At 38.9% G+C, this 15,602-nt stretch overlaps 1 protein-coding gene across 1 annotated transcript; it reads right to left on the reverse strand.

Moving 5' to 3' along the window:
* Positions 1–11,107, reverse strand: LOC126995554 (charged multivesicular body protein 2b-like). The gene is made up of 5 exons (XM_050855196.1): positions 10,760–11,107; positions 8,274–8,485; positions 5,110–5,290; positions 4,798–4,904; positions 1–4,184 (listed from the first exon to the last, which is right to left on the reverse strand). Exons 1-5 carry the CDS (start codon positions 10,782–10,784, stop codon positions 4,074–4,076), a joined length of 636 nt encoding a protein of 211 aa, XP_050711153.1. The 5' UTR covers positions 10,785–11,107; the 3' UTR covers positions 1–4,073.
* Between the last annotated feature and the right edge of the window lie 4,495 nt (positions 11,108–15,602).

Raw genomic sequence — 15,602 nt, forward strand, 5'->3', positions numbered from 1 at the left:
TGAATTTCAATTTTCCATTTTATTTATGAAAAAATATACATTTAATGGAAATCAATCAAACAGGCTGAAAACTTCATTTAATTCTTGTAAAATGTAGGGTGAGTAGGGGATGATCTGTTCGATTTTTTTCAAAAATTTGTAAGAAAAAAGTAAAAAATGGAAAACTTTTTCATGCATGACAAAATATATCCTTTTGACTACAATGTGAATAAGGCACAACTCTGGGAACATTTTACAAGTAGGTGAAACATTGGCCTAAAATTGTTTTTTTCAAACTGTACGGATCGTCCACATGTGAAAATGATCCGTACAGCTATATAGTTATCACAAAGTAAAGTCATATAAACTTTAAATGAAGACAAAGTTCCTTAATAACAACATAATTCATTAACAGGACCTAAATATAATCTTAAAATAATTTTTATTAATAAATACTGTATATAAGGTAAGATAATGAATTTTGAAGTAAAAGGAAAATAATGAAATTTGATTTACTAACTGAACAAGGAATCATTTAATTTGCAGTGTCAAATTAAAATAAAAGAGCATTGTCCATTCTGAAAGGGTTAATTCACTTGGTAGAGTATGCTGTTAGTGAATTTGCAAATTTGATGAAGTGCTTAAGCCTCGGAGTTGGTGCTGACATAGGGGGCAGCAAGACCCCTGTCACTTGGTCAGGTTTTACATCACCTATGTTCTCTAATTCTAGGAAGATGAAGGTGCCTCCCTTACCATTTTTTTTTTCTAAGGTATGAGACCTTAGAGAAACTTGTAGAATTTTCACCACAATCAATTATTTTGCCTATATAATTTACTGGGTTGCCCTTTATATAAAATAAATTTTGTATGATTTCAAATTATTCAACTAATATTTCAGACAAAGGTCAGGGGATGTCTATGGGATATGCACCCCCTTAGTGAAGTGTAGCTAGCAGCAGTTTTGTTCTGTTGCAAAACACATGAAATATACTGGTAAAACACCCTAAAGGATTGAGTAGATGAATGAAATCGATACCCACGTAAGTGTCACTGTCATGGGTTACATGGCTGCATTTTGTGTAACACTATCATTAATTAGTGGCAAAATATTACATAAAAAAAAAAAAAAAAAAAAAAAAAAATAGCCAAGCATCCCCTACCAATACTGCCGTTGCTCAGCTGTCTGCACCCATTTTGCCTAATACCTGTTAGAGGGAGACTGCTTTAAACCTATAAATTTGGCCATGGGAGCCTCTGTATGTTACGTCCACATGTACAGTTCATCCCCAGCTCACCGTACACTTTTATCAGCCATACTTAAGTCACTTTTTTTCATGAATACATGAAAGTGGAAGATGTGAAGGTGAGAATACAAATTCATTGCCATGGCTTTGAGGGCACCATTATCAATGACTGCAGGAAGGAAGGGGACAGGGTGATTAGATGAGGATTCACTTGTCACTCAAATGCCTAAAATTGTGCTGATGTTGAAGGACATAGTGGGGTAGGGAGAAGGAAGGTTACCCTTAAGCCCACTTGGGTTAGTTTATGAATACTGTTGGAGAAATTTTGACATGTTTTGTATATGATTATTATTTTTTTTTAATCCACAAAAACAAAAAACAAAAATCAATATTGTATTGAGTCTATCGGCAATGGCATAAAATACATCTAATTTTTTCAACAATGTTGGTATGAAAATAACTCCCAAATATGGAATTTTCATTCATTGAAAAATTTAACTTTCGCTCTTAAAAAATAAAATTATGGCTTGAATTAGCAACTGAAATATGGCTATAAGTACCTATTTTATAGTAGGTATGCATAACATCAGTACTTAGCTGATTGGACTTGGATAATATGGTTATTAGCAGTACCATATGATTTATAATTGTACCAAGAGAATCATCTTATGTGAAAAGTACATCTTTATCGCTCTGGAAGTTGGACACTACTTTGCAGGAAACTGGGAATTTTGCCTATTCTATTTTACTGAGGTTCCATTGCTGTCTTAACACACAGTCATGAGTTTGTCAAAGACTAAATGTAACATGAAAGTAAATATATGTACAGTAATACCTCAGTTTACAAGTGCCTTACTTTATTGAGTGTTTTGATTTATGAGCAAAATAAATTCGCTAAAAATCCCTTGATTAACGAGTAATGACTTGGTGTATGAGCATCCTGTTTATACAAGTCAAAGACGTGAGTGCGGGTTCCCTTTGTTCGCTGCAAGACAAGAGCGTTCAAAGCGTTGTACACTCACAGAGGTAGCTTCTGCATGCTCGTGTCCACTTAGTACATTTGTGCTCTAGTGTGCAATCTTTGTGTTTTCAGCACTACACTTACTTACAGTTTTGGTTTATGAGTTTTTTGGTTTGCGAGCAAATTTCCAGAACGAATTAAGCTTGTAAACCGAGATATGACAGTTTCATTTTATTGTTTGGCTTGAGTTTTCTGTTTCTAGAGGCTGACTTTTTATCCAGCTACTAAAAATGGGGTTAGAGTAATGGATATATGAAATTAGTTAAACTTTACAGTATTAATACCAAAGAAATAAATTATGGGCAACCATTGATCTGACTTTAAACTTAAATGATCTTGAACTTTCCCTATCCTGTGATTGGTGGTGTAATCAGGTGATCACCATATTGCACATTGGTGGTACAATCATATGATCATTCAGCTGAACAGTAGTGGCATAATTATGTTATCATTACAACACACAAGGGAGACCATCCCCTATCTATGCTACACTCAGGCTCTTGCCTGCAGTAAAATGTGTCCCTGTGTTATTCCTGTGTTTTGTTAGCCACAAAGTGATTGCATTCAACCTGTGTCTCGTTATTCTGTTACTGTAATAATAACATCTAAGCATAGTAGAAATAAGTCTACTGGTGCCAAGTGCAAAAGTAAATGTTAGGCCTTACACTGGAAGTGAACTAGGGTTATTTCTAATTTTCAAAGCCAACTAACTTAAAAAAAAAGTATAAATAGGAATGCATATAGATCATGCTCCAAATCAACGTTTCAAAGTCTTTCTGCTCACAATGTTTATACCACTTGGTAATCTCAGTGTTACAGAACTATACTGAATTTTCTTAAACATTATGGTAATTGAATACAAAAAAATACATTTTGATGTACTAAGAAAATTACTAGAAAAATGTGTGATCATGTGAAAACACTGTAGAAGAAAGCTTACAACCACTTTGCACGAGTTTCCATTCACAAAGGACAGCTGAATGCATTTACAGCAAATCTGCAATCTATCATCCATTGGATTCTTAACAAATAATTGGTTTACACACATGCTGATTAATTATGGAGTCTTGGGAATCTAAACTTCTCAGTATAAAAGTTTATAAATTTTCATACCCAAATTTTCACTGATTTTACATTTTTATTCAACCAGAGTTGAAATTGTGATCAAGATCATTAAGTGATATATCACTCTCTCTCTCTCTGTTATTACACTCCTCTGCTTAGCCATCTTTCCTTCCATTTTCATACACCATAGCTCTCTCCCCCATCCCACTTGGCTCAGCTGTGTCTCATTTCTTCCTGGATTTCCATGACTCAAGATGACTCATGACACCAATCAAGATTAACAATGGATGCAATTTTGAGCTCAGATTAATCCAATAAATATATTTATTTAGCAACTGAGATATAATTCAATAATACTAAATAATTACATTTGTGCTGTTATGCTCATCCATAAAACTCATTGTACCAATAGATCTTTACAAACTTAACACAACAGTAATATTTTCTTATCTGCCCTGACTGTGAGAAAATTTTGCAACAACATGAAATAGGTAAAGTGCTGCAGTGACTTCTACATTTCTACCAGAAATGTAGAGATGTTGGTATGTACACCTTGAGTTAAGTACACTTTAAAATATTTCATGTATTCATATGAAGCCTTCCCCATAAGTAGTCAAGTGATCTATTCTTATTAAGGTTGTAACAGAGAACATACCCACACACAAAAAAAATCATAAGCATCTACAGATTATGTAATCCTGCTTAACATTCCAAAAAATAATCTTAACACAGGAACATTCAAAATTGGCACATTGTCAGCAACCTTATGTTGCTCTCAGCTTTGCAAGGGACTCTTCTAATTCATCATCTGACAGGACTCTGGACTTACTTGTTTCCCCTAGACCTTCTGTTCTTACTGATGGTGCCCCTGCCACCTGAAATTAATAATGTTTGAAAGGTAACTTTGGTTGATAGTAATATGCACATTAAAATGAAAAATGCCAATATCAATAAATCGCTATAGTATCATACAAAATAACTTCTCAGCATAATGATCTCAAATTAGATGGAGTTGCTATTGTGTAGGAGTCTCCTTTCCTGAGCATTGTTTTGTACTATTTGTTCACTGATGTTTTTGTCTCATGGCATCTCTTACATAATCCATCCACCTCTTCCTCAGTCTCTCGCTCTTCATTCTACCCTTTATTTCCATTCTCCTTACTTATCTTCCCACATTGTCCTCCTCTCTTCTCATCACATGTCTAGACCATCACAGTCTTGGTTCTAGTGCTTTCTTTTATGCTTCCTTAAGTTTCCTTGTTCACCTGATATAAACATTTCTTATTCTATACTCTCTAGTCACTCTATGGAAACATTTATTGCAACATCCACATCTCTGCTGCCTCTACCTTGTGTTCTTCCATCTTCTTCATAGGCCCAGTTTCCATACCATACAGCATTATCAATCTGATCACTGTCCTATAAAACTTTCATATCATGCAAAGTAATCTAAATGCTAATCCTCTTTAAACAGACAAATCATCTTACCTTTGACCCAATCTCAATGCCAATTTCATCCAACACCTGATTCACAATGGCATCACTCTCTTCTTCATCACCACTTTCATTTAGTATATCATCGAGGGTGTCATTCACTAAAAAGATCAAAGCAGTAAATTAGAAAAATAGAAACTTCAAAGAAAATAAGGCAGTATCACATAACATTATAAATACTCACTAGAGGTCATCTACTATTTAAGTTGCTAATAAAAGAAATATGGGAACTGTTATTTTCAGTATGATTACTAAAGAAAAGCTAAGGCAATAACAATTAAAGTATTGTAATCATTGTACACTTACTTAGTTCATCAGTCATATCCAGCTTTGCAGAGGCCTGCTCGAAATCCTTCATGTTTTTAGCAATATCTTCCGGCTTCATGATCTTGTTCATATTAACCATTGTCTTTGTGGCTGTACCCATAGCACCAGCCAGCTTGACATTTGCCTGCATTCCTTTTTGTTGAGCTGCAACTGAAGATATCTGAAAATAAAAAAAAAAAGCATATGCGGAATGTATTTGACATAATTATAAAGTATGACCGAAAAACTATTTCAGTCTACTACTCTAATTAGGCATGAATCACTCTGTGGCCCACCTACCAACATGTATCTTCTTTGTCATGATACCCTAAACTTATATGATATATCATGCAAAATGGTTAAATTCACAATGTTACTTGATTAAAAGTGGTAGAGATGCAACATATTCCAAGTGAATGCATCAAACATCTTTTTAGTTCTGAGTTCAGGTTATTAAGATAAAAAGTTAAATGTACGTAGTCTGCATGACCATTAGTTAGTTAATGAATCAATCTTTTAGAAATAGATGTTATGTAAAGGACCAAGCTATGGATAAGAATTATAGTTCTGTTTTCTGAACAATTTCTTCAGTTCACTGCTGCTTTTTTCATATAGTATACATTTACAGTTGAAGTATACATGTATGTACTATGACCAACCTACAAAAATATTACATCTTTAAACATGTGTTTGGGTAGTGTCAGCATGTGGTGTTCATGTTTTAAGACAACTATCTAAACATTTACACAACTGCCAATGTGAAATAAGGTGACAGTTTCCAATAAAAATTAGCAAAAATTTGTTACATGGGTAATTTTAGGAAAGTACTCAATTGCTTCTTAGGTATTTGTAATGAAGTTGAATCTGTGACACCTATGATGGTAGTACTGAAATGAATGTTATTATTATTATTATTTTTTTTTTTTTTCAAGACAAGGTATTAGGTGAAAATACCCTTCGTTAAGAAAAATACTCTATCACCTTCAAATGGCAATAAGTGCCTTTGATCTTTATTTATTCATTATTACTTTTTAACAGAAACAAAATGAGTTTCAGGATTTCTCTGACATGCAGAAGGTTCATGGGGTCACTCATCCCAGCAAGTATAGCTGAGCTGAGACGGTGACTGGCTAGGTGTACTATGGTCAAATGAATAACTGTGGCCTGTAACTGTGGAAGTGAAGTGTCCCTGGACACAAGTAGTGATCCTCTCAACCCAAACTACAATGGAATCCACCCCTAAACATCTGATTCACTGATGATTTAAGGTTGTTCTTCTACTAAGGGATTTAGGAATCTTGTTGTTCTCCCAATAATCAAAAAAAAGAATCAGGGCATGTATCTGGAGCTTATATGTGATCATCTACCTGAGTCTTTCAAACTTACAGGTGCCAGAGTGTTTCAGTGACCCTGCTTCTATTGCCAAATCAATCACCAGCCGGCTTGAGGATTGCCACATATCCTTCATAATGGTAATAGCCAGGTAATTGCCCAAACCTCAATCCAATTAAAAACTCCAGCATCTAAAAAAAAGAGGGATTTTCAAGGGCTGGATGTGAGCTCTCTCCTCTACCATTTTAGTGCTGGGCTCTCCAGACAATCAGGAACCTCATTAGGTTAGATTAGGTTTCGTTATTTCACTTTCTCAACATCTTCAAGCTGTGAAGAAACATCAGAGATGCTCTGACAAGTACTGAAAGAAATTAATACAAAAATTACTTGTAAAATTATTCATCATTATGTTTTGTGTTAAATGCTAAGCAGGTGCTGCATACTGTTGTATTGCCCGAATTTCACTTCGCTATACCTTAACATGACCACTGTGTCACAAAACACTCAAGAAATGAATCCAGCCCGGGAAAGGGTTTCACTGTCGCTGGGGATCAAACCCGCGGCTAGACAGATGGGAAAGCCACTCCTTAACCCTTTCCTTGCTAAACGCTCACAGCGAGCACTAGCGTAACTTGCCAATGGTACTAAACGCTTGCTGCGAGCTCCAGTCGCACTCAAATTTCCCGCGTATGAGAGTGTTCCAACACTATTTTTCACCCAACAGCATTGCCAATTCAGTGGGTTTTCCACGAAATTTGGTGGAAAATCATATCAGCCTAGTGCGGAAAAGCACGGAAAATCTACAGACGAGCAACTGGTGGATGTTGTTGACCAATATAGCATAATTTTTGCATAGCTTCACCTATCACATGACTGATATTTTGACCAAATAGTTGTAAATTTTGCAGTTGGCAATACTGCCCTGCCAGCACCCCATCATCAAGAGATCTACTCAGTAGTTGCCTTACGGCTTACCGTCGCGCACGCATGAATGTACGTCTTCACGGCAACACCCCCTGAACGTGCCTGTACGTTCGCAGGAGAGGCTAACATTACCGAATCTTATAGATCTCGGCCTCCTAGCTCTTTCCAATGGTGTTTTTGTTTTTTAGCTGTAATGAATAGTTTTTGAGATACATAGGTTAAAAGAGCAAGAACTAGTGTCACTTGCTGGTGGTGCTAAAAGCTTGCTGCGAGTGCCAGTCGCACTCACAGCAAAAAAACACCCCCCGAACGTGCCTGTTCATTCGCAGGAGAGGCTTACATAACCGAATCTTATAGATCTTGGCCTTCTCTTTCCAATGGTGTTTTTGATTTGTACCTGTGATGAATAGTTTTTGAGATACAGCGGTTAAAAGAGATCCCCTTCCCTCGCTGGGGTGCCTGAGCGTGCCTGGGGGGATAGTCTCGTTGCGAGCACTTAGCAAGGAAAGGGTTAATCAGTCTGCTACAGAGGTATCCCACTCGCAAAGTAGTTATGGGAGGCGCACCAATCAGGCGAGTCAGCACTACACTGTCTATTGATGGAAAATTTAATAACATACACACATACATTATTCCATAAACATTCAGGACACTCTCATGAATCTTTTGCTGTTGTAATATTTAATAAACATTACTTCAGTTAGCAGCAAGAAAATACTTGGTTTTACTTATAGAATATAATCATTTATTTTTGAGGTAAATAAAATTTGCACATCAGCTGAAATTGTCACCTGTACATAACTAGCAAGTAGCACCATTTTTTAACCTTCCAGCTTATATTGGCTTTTCTTTTCTTTGCCACAGACATAAAGCATTTTGATATTCTCAAAGAATCAAAGTCTACTAACCCTACTGTTTGCAGCATAGGTTCTTGTCTTCTGCTTTCTGATGTTAACAAGTTGCTTGGCAAGGAGTGTTACAGCTTCTTTGTTGCCAGGGGATTTTGCTAACCGTTTTATATCATTTTCTAACTTTTTCTCTTCTCTTTCCAGCTCCCTTCGATCACGCTCCACGTCACGTCCAACTTTACGTAACTGTCGCTCATTGGTTTTCATTTGCTCTGGAAATAATTATTAGAAATAATAACATTGCACACACACACACACACACACACACACACACACACAAAATCACACTATATTTCTGACTGGAACTTACTAATTCCTCTTTCAATGATAGAAAATGTCAGAATCTTGCTAACTCTTTAATCTTCCACAGACTATTGAGGCCTAGCCAAAAATACTACCATCAATTTCACTTCTTAGTCTTTTCCACCTTTTCTTGAGGGGAGCGTCCGCCACTTCTTTAATTATTAGCGTATGATCCTGATAATATTCCTGTGAAATGTATGATTATGGTGAAGTAATATCATTATCATCATCATCATCATCATTTCGTTTAACATCCGTTTTCACTGTTCCTGAGCAGTTGGACATTTTATGGCTCGTAAATCGAGCCATTTTTAGTTTTTGGCGCAAGATTTTCTGGGTGCATGCCCTTGCAAACCCAACCACCTAGCCTTTGCCTGCCCTAAACGAAAAAGGCAAACCCTACAAAGCAGCAGGGGGCTATGAGGTTTATCACCCGCTTACGCTTACTTTCAGATATATAAGTTGATACATAATAGCAGGAAAAAATAAAATGTAATTGAAAAAAAAAACTCAACTCTTAGTTTCTCTTTCATCTAATGACCCTACACTGCAGAAAAAATTATCAAATAAACTTAAAGCAGAATCCAAAAAATTTTTCAATTTTGCTTTTGTTAAATGATGAGATTTTTTTTCAATTTTATTGGTGTATCTAACGATATCAATTTTTTATTCCGACAACTGTCCCTTAACTGAAAGAAAAACTCATGATGAAAAAATTGTGCTTTAGCTCTTTTTTCCAATGATGTATTGTTCATTGAAATCGGTCAAATAACAGCGAAGTTATTGCAGAAAATCTGAAACTAATCCCGTTTTCTAAAAAAAGTTAAAATCTGCGGGGACTTAAAGAGTTCGCCCTTTAAACCTAGATGCCTTCCCGGTTGGTATTCTTTACTGAATTCCACTTTTTTCTTTGTTTTGAAGGACTTCCATGTGTCTGATGGTGTCCTTTTCTTCCTGGTCCTGGTCCTGGTCACGAGCCAACGTGCGAAACTTATCTCTGGCTCCTCCGGGGTGACTGATGTATGTGTCAGCTCTGCTGCCTCCAAGGCCATCGCAGATGCTAGTTTGCCTCAAGATGCCATACAAGTATTCTTTTAGGCCATTTTTTATGCTGTAACACGACGATGTATGCACCTGTGTATAAATATAGCTTTTTTTTTATTTTTATTTTTTTATTATTTTATTCCAGCCTTTAGTGCCGGTAGGCTTTCTTGAGGGGCCTGGATGGTAGTCGGCCCCAGCCCGTCATGGAACAGGCAAGTGTTTCGCAGTGACGTGAGTGACAAGCGGAAGAGGGTGGGGTGGGGTGGGGGGATTTAGCCATAACTCTGTAATTTTTGCTTATTTTTTCATAATATTTTGCCTCAAGCTAGCTGAGGTGAGTACGAAGACATAATTTTTTTCAATTTTATAGATTTTTTTTAAAAATCCACAGCGGACGCTCTCCTTAATCCTGATGGCACTACAGCTGTCACATCTGTCTGAAGCTGAATGCCTTGCTCAAACTTTCTCTGAAAACTCCTCCCTGGATTATTTAGGGAATATTCCTCCTACTCATACTTACTATATCTGATATAAAAATTGCCCACACCACTAACAGGCTCAGGCAACCCACCAGGCTTGCCACAAGAGAGGCTACTGATACCTTGGACAGCAAATAAAAATAAAAGTTGTAGGCTGAGGTTGAGGAGGGGTTCTTGAATAAAGAAAACACAGCATGACAATTGCTAGGTATGGCTTAGAATAGAGTTCTCCATATTAGAGAATTTCCAAAGATTTTGCTGGGTTTAGTTCAGTAATATGTACTTCCTTCACCCAAATCCCATATACCCCCAGGTCCCTAAGCCTGCAAGTGATAGGAAGGGAAATTAGAAATTGGATGAAGTTCTTTAGATTTACCTGTTTATTACATACTACATTATATACTAGTACTATTACCCAAGTTACATTGGACTTGTAGATTTTATATTGCTTAGTTTATGTTTGCAAATCTACAATACTTTCTTCATTCGTTTCATCAACTTCATGTTAACGTTCCGGCACCAATATGCAGAGAGAGAGAGAGAGAGAGAGAGAGAGAGATTAACAGAGAAATACAGACCACGCAGCAAGACTAGGTGGTCTGTCCTTAAACCTAAGTGAATTTACTGCCAACAAACACACGATGATAATTATGTAATTACCTTTGGCTGAAGGTTTCTTGAACATCTTGCCGAGTGAGTGTCCAAAACAACCGAAAACACCAGCAGGGTTGTCCCGTCTTTTTCTTCTTCGATGTTTTAGGAGGTTGGGCAAGCCATGGAACCACAGTCACTCGAGCCCCAAAAGTGAAGGTTGTTCAAGGCTGATTATAATATGTTGCTGTGCCTCTTGGGGGGAGGAATATCCTGCCGAGCTCCCAGACCCGGCCGTCACCCGTCAGAGTTGTGTGTTATGACGCAAGGCCGTCGTGACTGTGAGTCATGTGTACCTGCAGTGCTGTACCTGGCCTGCACACTGCAGATGAGTGAGCACGCAGAAACGTCACTGTTGGTTAAAAAATAAAAAATAAATAGTGAACTTATTTTAGTATGATTGATAACAAATTTCTACTGTGACGTTTTTACAGGGCCGCAATATTTATTTCTCGAGCCTCATATATATATATATATATATATATATATATATATATATATATATATATATATATATATATATATATATATATATATATATATATATATATATATATATATATATATATATTTACCTTGAATTTACCTTGAAGCCCTTCTACCTCAAGAGAGCGTTACACCCTCGATGTACGTTGAGGCAGCTAGGGCCACGGCGTTGCCGCCACCCCTTACACTGCTGCATGTATATTCCAGCTGGGAAGTGATGGAGTTAGAAGTTGCTGGTCGTGCTGCAGAATATCCCGGGACACCTGGTTGATCCGGGATTGATGCCAAAAATTTGTCCAGTTCCCTCTTGAACACCTCTGTTTCCACCCTGTAATGTTTCTCAGCTCTTTGGGGAGATGGTTGAAGAGTCTGGCCCCCTTTTTTGAGATGCTGTTGTATTGGAGTGTCTTTACTTTAGCTTGGCATTTAGATGGGAGGTGGTACTGGACACATTTTCTTCCGGTTCTTGCATAATTGGTGTTATTGGGGGTTATTGTCTCTGTTTTGGGTGGAGTAAGTTGTCCTTCAAGTATTTTCCATGTATATATTACTTGGTATCTTTTTATCCTCCTCTCAACTGAGTATAAATTATGTTCCGTTAGTCTTTGCCAATAGTCATGATTTTCTGGTTCCTCTGTGTGCTCATGATATTTTTTGATGCGGGAGGTGAAAGTTCTTTGGAGGCCTTCTAGTCGCATTATATGGGTTTGTTTGTGGGGTGCCCAGAGTTGAGAATTAGAGCTTTCCATAGTGTTGTCATAGTTTGTGGATCTCTCGTTTTAAAGGTTCTGAATATGTATCCCATGAGTTGTCTGCATTTTGAGATTATATATATATATATATATATATATATATATATATATATATATATATATATATATATATATATATATATATATATATATATATATATATATATATATATTAATGTATACGATGGGCTCCATGGTGGGCAGTTTTTTTCATTTTACGCCGATATCGTACGTGGATGATGTAGCCATTATATATATATATATATATATATATATATATATATATATATATATATATATATATATATATATATATATATATATATATACATATATATATATATATATATATATATATATATATATATATATATATATATATATATATATATATATATATATATATATATATATATATATATATATATATATATATATCATGACATGGCAGAAATATATAGGTAGGCCGTCCGAAATATAGGTATAGGCCAGGAGAAATATATGGGTAGGGCGAAAATATAGGTAAGGTGGCGGAAATATAAGTACGGCGGTTGAAATAAAGGTAGAACGGAGGAAATATAGGTAAGGCGGTTGAGATATAGGTAGGCCGGCTGAAATATATAGGCAAGATCTTGTTTATAGATAGGGCGGCGGAAATGCAGGTAAGACGGCGGAAATATAAGTTGGGCGGCGGAAATATAGGTAGGGCGGCGGAAATATAGGTAAGACGGCGGAAATATAAGTAAGGTGGCGGAAATATAGGTAGGGCGGCGGAAAGATAGGTAGGGCGGCGGAAATATAAGGGCGGCGGAAATATAGATAGGGCGGCGGAAATATTGGTAGGGCGGCGGAATATAAGTAGGGCGGCGGAAATATAGGAGGGGCGGCGGAAAGATGAGTAGGGCGGCGGAAATATAGGTAGGGCGGCGGAAATATAAGTAGGGCGGCGGAAATATAGGAAGGGCGGCGGAAATATAGATAGGGCGGCGGAAATATTGGTAGGGCGGCGGAAATATAAGTAGGGCGGCGGAAATATAGGAAGGGCGGCTAAAATATAAGTAGGGCGGCGGAAATATAGGAAGGGCGGCGGAAATATAGATAGGGCGGCGGAAATATTGGTAGGGCCGCGGAAATATAAGTAGGGCGGCGGAAATATAGGAAGGGCGGCGGAAATATAGATAGGGCGGCGGAAATATATATAGGGCAGCGGAAATATAAGTAGGGCGGCGGAAATATAGGAAGGGCGGCGGAAATATAGATAGGGCAGCGGAAATATTGGTAGGGCGGCGGAAATATAGGAAGGGCGGCGGAAATATTGGTAGGGCGGCGGAAATATAAGTAGGGCGGCGGAAATATAGGAAGGGCGGCGGAAATATAGGAAGGGCGGCGGAAATATTGGTAGGGCGGCGGAAATATAAGTAGGGCGGCGGAAATATAGGAAGGGCGGCGGAAATATAGATAGGGCGGCGGAAATATTGGTAGGGCGGCTGAAATATAAGTAGGGCGGCGGAAATATAGGAAGGGCGGCGGAAATATAGGAAGGGCGGCGGAAATATAGATAGGGCGGCGGAAATATTGGTAGGGCGGCGGAAATATAAGTAGGGAGTAGGGCGGCGGAAATATATAAGGCTGCGGAAATTAATATAGGTAGGTCCAGGGTGGTAGGGCGGCGGAAATATATAAGGCTGCGGAAATTAATATAGGTGGGGCCAGGGTGGTAGGGCGGCGGAAATATTGGTAGGGCGGCGGAAATATAGATAGAGGGCGGCGGAAATATAGGTAGGGCGAAGGAAATACAAGTAGGGCGGGGGAAATGTAGGGAGGGTGAAGGAAATACAAGTAGGGCGGGGGAAATATAGGTAGGGCGAAGGAAATACAAGTAGGGCGGGGGAAATATAGGTAGGGCGGCTGAAATATAGGAAGGGTGGCGGAATTATAGGTAGGGCGGCGGAAATATAGGTAGGGCGCGGCGAAAATATTGGTAGGGCGGCGGAAATATAAGTAGGGTGGCGGAAATATACGTTGGGCGGCGGAAATATAGATAGAGCGGAGGAAATATGGATACAGGATGGCGGAAATATAGGTAGGGCGGGGTAAATATAGGTAGGGCGACTGAAATATGGATATTAGGGCTGCGGAAATATACGAGTAGGTAGGGGGGGGGGGGAAATAGGCAGGGCGGCAGAAATATAGGTAGGGCGGCGGAAATACATAAGAACATAGGGAGACTGCAAGAGACTGCAGAATACTGCATGACACGTACACGTACTGCTGTACTTTTGTACACAACACAACACAACTCCAGACCGGAGGCTGCAGAACGCTTAACCTCAGACCTTGCTATCATTTCCGATTGGGGCAGAAGGAACCTTGTGTCCTTCAATGCCTCAAAAACTCAATTTCTCCACCTATCAACTCGACACAATCTTCCAAACACCTATCTCCTAGTCTTGGACAACACTCAGCTGTCACCTTCTTCAACACTAAACATCCTCGGTCTATCCTTAACTCAAAATCTCAACTGGAAATTTCATATCTCCTCTCGCTAAATCAGCTTCCTCGAGGTTGGGCGTTCTGTATCGTCTCCGCCAGTTCTTCTCCCCCGCGCAGTTGCTATCCATATACAGCTAGGGGCCTTGTCCGCCCTCGTATGGAGTATACATCTCACGTGTGGGGGAGCTCCACCCACACAGCTCTTCTGGACAGATATCGAGTGGAGGCTAAGGCTCTTCTTCTCATCAGCTCTCCTCCTCCTACTGATAGTCTTCTACCTCTTAGATTCCGCCGCGATGTTGCCTCTCTTTCTATCTTCTATCGATATTTCCACGCTGACTGCTCTTCTGAACTTGCTAACTGCATGCCTCCCCCCCTCCCGCGGCCCCGCTGCACACGACTTTCTACTCATGCTCATCCCTATACTGTCCAAACCCCTTATGCAAGAGTTAACCAGCATCTTCACTCTTTCATCCCTTACGCTGGTAAACTTTGGAACAATCTTCCTTCATCTGTATTTCCTCCTGCCTACGACTTGAACTCTTTCAAGAGGAGGGTATCAGGACACCTCTCCTCCCGAGTTTGACCTTGTTTTTGGCCGCCTCTTCTGATTCTTTAATGGGAGCAACGATTAGCGGGCTTTTTTTATTGTTTTTTTTTTGTGTGCCCTTGAGCTGCCTCCTTTGTTGTAAAAAAAAAAAAAAAATTGTGTCCCATCACCGACTGTCGCCCGGTCATAATCTGCGACAGTCTGGGACAGTCTGCGACAGTAGGCGACACAAATTTAACGTGTCTGCGGCATGACAATAGCAGTATTGCCGACTTGTGAAAATTGGGTGGCGACAAGCCGGCAATATGCCGCCGACAGCCTGCAACATGCCGGCGACACTTGGCGACAACTTAATCGCGACAGGTTTAAAGTTGCTCTCAAAACTGTAACGTATCGGTGGCTATCGGCTATGGTCGCCGATTAGTATGACCGTTTGTCGCTGACTAACTCCGACTTTCGCCTTTTGTCGCCGATCACAATCGCCATAATGTCACTGACTATTGCAGTTCATCGGCGACAGATTTTCCCGTTCCTTTAAAAAAAAGGGGGGGCAGTCGCGCCGAATAGCAAA

The sequence above is a fragment of the Eriocheir sinensis genome, chromosome 8 (genome assembly GCF_024679095.1).
Source record: "Eriocheir sinensis breed Jianghai 21 chromosome 8, ASM2467909v1, whole genome shotgun sequence".
Lineage (NCBI taxonomy): Eukaryota > Metazoa > Arthropoda > Malacostraca > Decapoda > Varunidae > Eriocheir > Eriocheir sinensis.